The sequence below is a fragment of the Dinoponera quadriceps genome, unplaced genomic scaffold (assembly GCF_001313825.1).
Source record: "Dinoponera quadriceps isolate SergipeBrazil2010 unplaced genomic scaffold, ASM131382v1 scaffold781, whole genome shotgun sequence".
Taxonomy (NCBI): Eukaryota; Metazoa; Arthropoda; class Insecta; order Hymenoptera; family Formicidae; genus Dinoponera; species Dinoponera quadriceps.
Window position 1 is genome coordinate 276,519 of NW_014555039.1, and position 7,139 is coordinate 283,657.

Here is a 7,139-nt window from a genome sequence, read left to right on the forward strand (position 1 = left end):
AATGTATTTGTCTCCATATTACTTCTCTTTGCTCCTATTCATTCGTTATACAAATTATCGGGTCATCGAGGTGTCACCTCGCGGCCTCGGTACGCAACATCGGACAATTAAAACGACAAAGAGGAATGATGAATGGCGTCGTTGCGCGGCTATGCACATCCATCCGGATGAATCTTCGAAAGTCGCATACAAACAATGTGTAGATCATTAAAAAAGGGAAAGGAGAGAGAGAGAAAAACGTACAAACGCGCAAAATATAGAAAATATCGCGTAGCCATGGAGTTTCCGGTCGAAACGCGAGCGCGCAGAACCGGCGGCTCTCTCTTTCTCTCTCTTTCTCTCTCTCTCCCTCTCGCATAATCCCTCGTTGCATAATTTCCGCCTACCACGCCGTAGCGCTGTGCGCGCGCGTCGCGTCCCGCGGCGCAAAATGGCGGCGGTCGCCTAACATCTCGTTAGTGTCGCGGTACGTGTGACGACGACGACGGAACATCGTATCGGCGCGCGCTCTTACATGAGAGCGATTCCAAGCCCTTGTCACTCCTCGACGCCGCGCGACCACCTTGGTGATATCAGGTAAACGCACACGTCATGCGCGCGCGCGCGGCAGGCGGAATTGGCGAAAGTCGGCGCGGAAAGGGAACGTGCCGGACGGCGCCGAGGCGACCGGCGGGGTGTGCTTTGTTTGTCCGTCCGCTCGTTCTCTTTTTCGCGCGCGTACACGAAGATCCGGAGATTCCGGGATCCTCGGGTCGGGGCGGGACGCCACGTGCGCCGGCGGTCGTGCTTCCTCGTGCACTCGTCGCCGCCGAATTTCGCCGCTTCCCGCCGTAACCTTTTTTGTCGCCATTGTAAACACCGTAGTACGTCCACACGCGCCCGTCCCTGCCGATCCCCGTTGCTCGGGAACTCGTCAAGTGCGCGCAAGACGCAGCGCGTCGATCCCGCGCTATTTACGCCGGGATGTCAGGGACGTACGCGCGCGCGATAATGATAACGAGTACGCGTCGGCATTCACGATTGGATTCTGTGAATGAAGGAAAAAAATCCCGCCGGAGGATTCACGGCTCGACCTAAGCAATAAGTGGCCTTGTGTCGGGAACTACAACGTTCGTGACTCGTAATGAGAATTTACGAATTTCTTCATTTCGAAAGTTGGGTTTTTTTTTAATGGAGTTAAAAGTTTGACCACCCACGGACCGTGTGGTCGAACAATGACTTAGCCGTATGAGTCACGTGTATGATGATATTAGAGATTATGAAAAGCACGTCGGCGTCTTGCAACGGTAAAAAATTATCATACATGCGATTCACGGATGGATAATTGTTCACGATCACGCTTGATGCTTCGCTAAACTCGAAGGATCCATTTTCAAAAAATTACTGGAACTGAAGAATTTTTGTTATTTTGATCCCTAGATTTTTCCACCGTGTCGATCCTCTAGCGGCGAGGTGGACTTTCAAAAAGCGTTTGTTTCTGCAATTATTTAACGTCAGTAAACTTTATCGTATCTTCTCATTTGTAAACAAAGTAGATTCATGTTCTTATTTACCTCTTTTATTTTGTACATTAATTAGATGAGAAGTAGAACATGGGGTCGGATCCGACCCAACCTTGCTGTTAGAGAGTTAACTTCAGAAGCAAATTTTAGAGTACTTTATATTAGATTTTTCTTACTGGATCGCTGTATTAATTTTCTAATTGTTAGTTTCGCTATTGTTGTTAAGCACTATTGCTTTTGATTGTTTATCCCTTGTGACACGTTATTCCTATTTTTAGATTGTTTTCCACGGGCCATCGAACATGTCGAACCCAGAAAAAGCGGATATCTGTGTACCAGATACACAGGAAACGTACTACGAAGAGTCCGACAAGATCGAGGCTGAGAAGACCTGCGGCGAGACGCAGAACTTGAGCGCGGACGAGAGCCAAGACTTCCGTCTCGTTGTCTTCGACGAGGACAACAGTATAAAGGAGAAGACGCAGTCTGCCGCGGAAGACAACTGTACGCAAAAGCCTGCCAAGGAGCCGGACTTACAGCCGACCACCGACACGCACCCGGAATCCAAGACGTCGGACGACAAAAAGACGTCGGACGACAAAAAGACGTCGATAACCGCGAACGACAATAAGATTGAAAGCGAGAGTGAGATCGTCAAAGAGGAGACGACAACGGAGGACAAGCTCGTGAAGAAGAGCGAAGAACTCAACGACGAGCTTACCGACAATGACGAGGACGAGATCGTTCAAGGTACGCCCCCTCACAGTTACACACCGCCGAAGAAAGCGGACGGGGACATCGAAGGCGCGAGTCTCAAACGCAAGGCGGGCTCCTTCGAGGAGCCGCCGACGAAGGTGCTCAGGACGACGTCCATGGAAGACGCGGTGAGCGTCAAAGAGCCCATCAAGGAACAGTTCGCGGAGGAGGAGAGTCGTCAGTCCATCAAGTCCGACGACTCGTACGACATGTTCCAAAGCTCGCAGCGCAACGTCATAATCGAAGAGACTCAAGACCCGACGGGCGAGCTGACTCAGAACTCGCTGAAGAGTCCCGGTGCGCCGACGGAGACGATAGACACGAACAAGGAGCAGCCGGAGGAGGCCTTCTCCGAGAAATGCGACGTGGAGAAGGACGAGAACCTGAACGTCTCTGCGAAAGTCGCCGACTCCAGCGCCAACGACAGCACTGTCGTCAACGCGAATTCTCTGCACGAGAGCGACATGCAGGTGGACGAGCCCGGGGAGAGGGAGGAGACCGTCACGTCAACCGCCGCTGCGACAGAAAGCATCGCCGAGAAGTCTCAGACCGACACGTCGGACGAGAAAGAGGCGGACGAGTCGCCGGAGGTAAAAGAATCGGCCACAGACGCAATCACGGACATAGAAGTAGTGGCCGGCGAAGACGGCCACACGACGGATTCGACGAACTGCGTCGAGGAGATCGCCGAGACCGAGTCTGAGAAGCCCACCGACGAGGAGGAGATCCCGCCGTCCCAGCCGAACGCCTCCGCCGAGCCTCTGTCGTGCTTGAAAGCCGTGAGCGCCTACAAGTCACGGACGAGCGTGGAGCTGGTGTACGATGGTGTGAGCAAAACAGTCACCGACAGCGAGTCGAAGCTGCCAGAGATCGTGGAGATCTCCGACGATATGGAGAAGAGCATCCTCGACTCCTCGGCGGAGGTGATATACGAGCCAACGAACAACAGGGAGAGCAAGTCGAAACCGGAGGTCGTGGAAATCGACGACTCACACGAGGACGGCGAGAGGATCGTCGTGGACTGCCTCGATGCCAACTCGGAGGTGACTGCCATGGTCAAAGGCGCTTCCGAGGACGTGAACGAGACGATGTACAAGAGCTGCTACGACAGCAAGAGCGAGCTCAGCTACAAGAGCGTGCCGGAAAGCGCCAAGGAGTCGTTGAACGCGAGACCGGACAGCAACAGGCTGATGAACGGCAGCGACGAGTCCAAGAAAAGCGACAAGACCATCAGCATCGGGTCCGACACGCTGTCCGGCTACGAGACACCGCCGGTCATTCTCAGCAGAGGTGACCACGGCAACGCGGCCACGCTCAGCTCAGCGAGGAAGCTGGTCTCCACGAAGAGTCAGCTGGGCGCCAAGGACTTGGACAACATCGAGCTGATCAGCATTAGCGACCACGAGGACCTGTCCAACGCGGATGACGGCGCGAGGAAGTCCGACCTGATCCACAACAGCGCGCTGGCCAAGTCCGTACAGGTGGAGAAGGAGATCGGCATGTACGTGAAGCTCAGGTGCCTCCTGCAGATCGACGAGAACACGAAGGAGTTCCTGGGCAAGGAGCTGACCGCCGTGCACTGCGAGCCGATCATGGAGTCGGCGTCGATAAGGCAGAAGAACGACGATACGGCGTCCTCCTCGCTGGCCGACATATCCGACAACAAGGAGGCATCACCGGGCTCGGTGAACAGCAACGTCCAGGTGTTCCAGCTGAACCCGTCCAGGCTGTCCGTTATGTCGTCCGTGAGCTCGTCCAGCTCGGCCTCGAGCGCCGCGTCGCTCGCGGCGAAGCTCGCTCTCAAGGAGAACGTGCTGTTCTCGTTGCCGCGGGGCCCGGCGAAGCACGCGAAGAAGATGTCGCAGGACGTGCCATCGTCGATGAGCGAGAAGCAGACGTTGGACGAGACGTACGAGCGGGTGACGCGCGAATGGGCGAACAACCGGCTGCTGACCGCGACCGTGTTGAACTGCGCGAACGCCGAGCTCGGCGCCTTGGACACCCACAACATCAGCAACGAGCGGCTGGACGACCACCACCTACGGAAGATGCACTCGTCGACGCCTGAGGTTCCGCCGCCGGCGGAGAACATCGAACTCACAGTTACGCCGAAGAGTACGAAGAAGAGCAAGTCCTTGAAGAGACCGAGGAGCAAGATAGCGAGGTCGCGGTTGGCCCAGACGAACGGCGAGAGCAAAAGCAGCGCGAATACGCCCATCACCATCGCGCTCGACTCCATCACGGAGAACGACAATACGCCGCGGAAGAAGAGCAAACTGGAGACGGTTGGCAACATGTCCGAGAACACGGAGGAAGCCAAGCTGCTGATCAGCGGCGCGGACGTGCTGGCGAACTCGTCGCCGTTGCCGAGCGACAACCTCATCGGCAGGAAGGTCTTCGCCAAGTGGTCCGACAGGAATTACTACCCTGGCACGGTGACTGACCACGTGAAGGCCAAGTACAGGGTGGACTTCTACGACGGCAAAAACAAGGTGTTGATACCCGAGTTCGTCATACCGATACCAAAGACCCTGAAGAAAGGCCTGTCGTTGTACGCGACTTCGAAGACCAGCGACTACGGCTCTTGCGGCTTCATCGTGGACGTGAAGGACGGCGAGGAGGTGGACGACGTACGCTACACCGTGGAGACGGACGAGGGCGAGCGTCTGCATATTTATGTGAAGGACATCTTCTTGTCGGCCGATCAGGCCCAGCTGCTGAAAGAAGAGGTGGACTCCGAGAACAAGAGCGTGCCGAACACGCCGAAGCACCTGGGGCAGGTGTCGCTGGACAACATGGTGGATGGTAAGCGGCGCTCCAAACGGATCGGCACGCCGGTTTTCTCCACCCCCAAGTCCAGGATCTCTGCCAGTAATTCCTCCATCACCAAGACCAAGTCGGAGCCGTCGGTGTCGGGGATGGCCGGGAAGATGAAGAAAGAGCGGAGCGTCGTGTCCGAGAACGAGAGCACCGTGTCCAGCGATACGAACGCCGAGCCCGTCGACGAGTACGCGCTACTAGGCCTGCAGAGGGAGATCATCGGCACGCCGAACGAGCAGGTGGTAAAGGGCCCGAAGAGCCGGATCAAGAGCAAACGCAGCAAGAAGAAGGTGGACGACGAGCAGACGATCGCGACCTTGGGCCCGATCCCCACCGACAACACCATCTTCGAGGGCATGTCGTTCATCCTCACGTGCGCGTCCCTGGAGAGTCTAGACAGGTACCAGGACGGGAAGGCCTCCGTCGCGTCGGGCACCGAAGAGACCGAGACCGACAACGAGCTGGAGTGGACGGAACGGCCGTTCGTGCGCGACCGGCTGGAGACGCAGATCGTGGCGGGCGGCGGCAAGGTATACGAGGACTTCAACGACATCCCCAAGGAGGAGTACGCCAACACCAAGCTCATCACGAACGTGCCAAATACCACGGCCAAGAGCATACTGTGCCTCTCGGCCGGCATCCCCGCGTACAACCACAAGTGGATCATCAGATGCTGCTCGGAGGTAATTCCCCGTGCAGGCGTTGTTTTGTTTTCACGTTATTACGGTGAAAACGTGCCAGCTTGATAGCTTTATATCCACTATTTTCATGCCTAAGAGATTGCTTTTTGTCACTTATTCCGCTGAGAAGCGGTTACTTCACTTGTTTTTTGTCATCGGCGACTGGATGGCAGTTCTAGTAGCTATTACGATATTTTCTCAGCGTGTTCGACGATCGCCCTTTAAATATCGTATCGCGTTACGCACTTTCAGGGGAAACTCGTGAACTCGGCCGAGGAGGCGCTCCCGACCGGCTGGAGCTTACAGAGGCAAGCCTACGTGGAAACGTTCCAAATTAAGAACAAGCCACTGTCACAGATGGTCGTGATAATTCCCAGTCTATTGGCCGATCAGGAGTTCTCCACGTTTTGGACACAAGTGTGCGACAACGCGGGAGCTGTAGTCTTACTCGCGGAAAATGCAGGTATGGCTTGGCCTTCTCGCGAACAAGTTAACGTCTCAATTAACTTTTGAACTACGTGAAGAAAGAAAAAAATTACACATAAAGGTAGATTAATCTCACATACATACGTACCAGAATAGTCTCATGTGCACACTTGATTTTGTAATTGAGTGCGAGTGGATTGACCGAATTTCGCGGTTAATATTGCAGAGAACATCGAGGGAATGGAATTTGACAGTGCCGGTGTAATTGTGTCTAATCAGAGGTGTCCTACGTGGGCCATGGATAAGGCGCAACACTTACAAATTCCGATAATGTCTACCACGTGGATTGTACAGTGCTTAATCGAAGGCAAGATTTGTCCGCACGGCCAGCACGCCCGTTTTAAGTACAACTACAAAACAAATTAAAAGTTATTGTCAAAAAAATATTAAGACGTATTGTCGATGTCAGGGGGCCCCCCGCTACGTGTGTACACACACGCGAAAATTCAATGAGCAATATGAGCTCTAATGATCGCGTCAACTTTCTTCAGTACACTTATCCTTGTTGTCTTTTAGCTCTGTGTTTATTTTTACTTTTTGATGATTCTTTTACATCTGACTTTTCCCGTTTTTTTTTTTTTTTTTTTTTTTTTTTTTTTTTTTTTTTTTTTTTAAATAAAGAAAACGCGAGAAGGCGACTCTGTCGTGAACAGTTCGGTGTACGACGATTTCATTTTTTCCCCTGCATCGTGTTTGTTTAACTCAAGAACTGATGATGCTCACGAAAATTATGACTACATCTACTTGGATTATTAATAGTATCATGCAACATTGTTCTTTTTTTATCACACTCATCCAGAGAAGCCCCTGACAACAAAACGTTGTCTCTGTTATGTTTAAACAAGAGTTATTTTATCATTATCTTTGTCATACGTTTGATATATACATCCCCCCC

The 7,139-nt window shown here is 53.3% G+C and overlaps 1 protein-coding gene across 1 annotated transcript; it reads left to right on the plus strand.

Annotated features, from left to right (window-relative positions):
- Positions 1–425: 425 nt before the first annotated feature.
- Positions 426–6,806, plus strand: LOC106742887 (tumor suppressor p53-binding protein 1-like). Its single transcript, XM_014616239.1, has 4 exons — positions 426–576; positions 1,781–5,761; positions 6,011–6,221; positions 6,411–6,806. The coding sequence occupies exons 2-4, from the start codon at positions 1,805–1,807 to the stop codon at positions 6,608–6,610; spliced, it is 4,368 nt and encodes a 1,455-aa protein (XP_014471725.1). The 5' UTR covers positions 426–576; positions 1,781–1,804; the 3' UTR covers positions 6,611–6,806.
- The last annotated feature ends 333 nt before the right edge of the window (positions 6,807–7,139 follow it).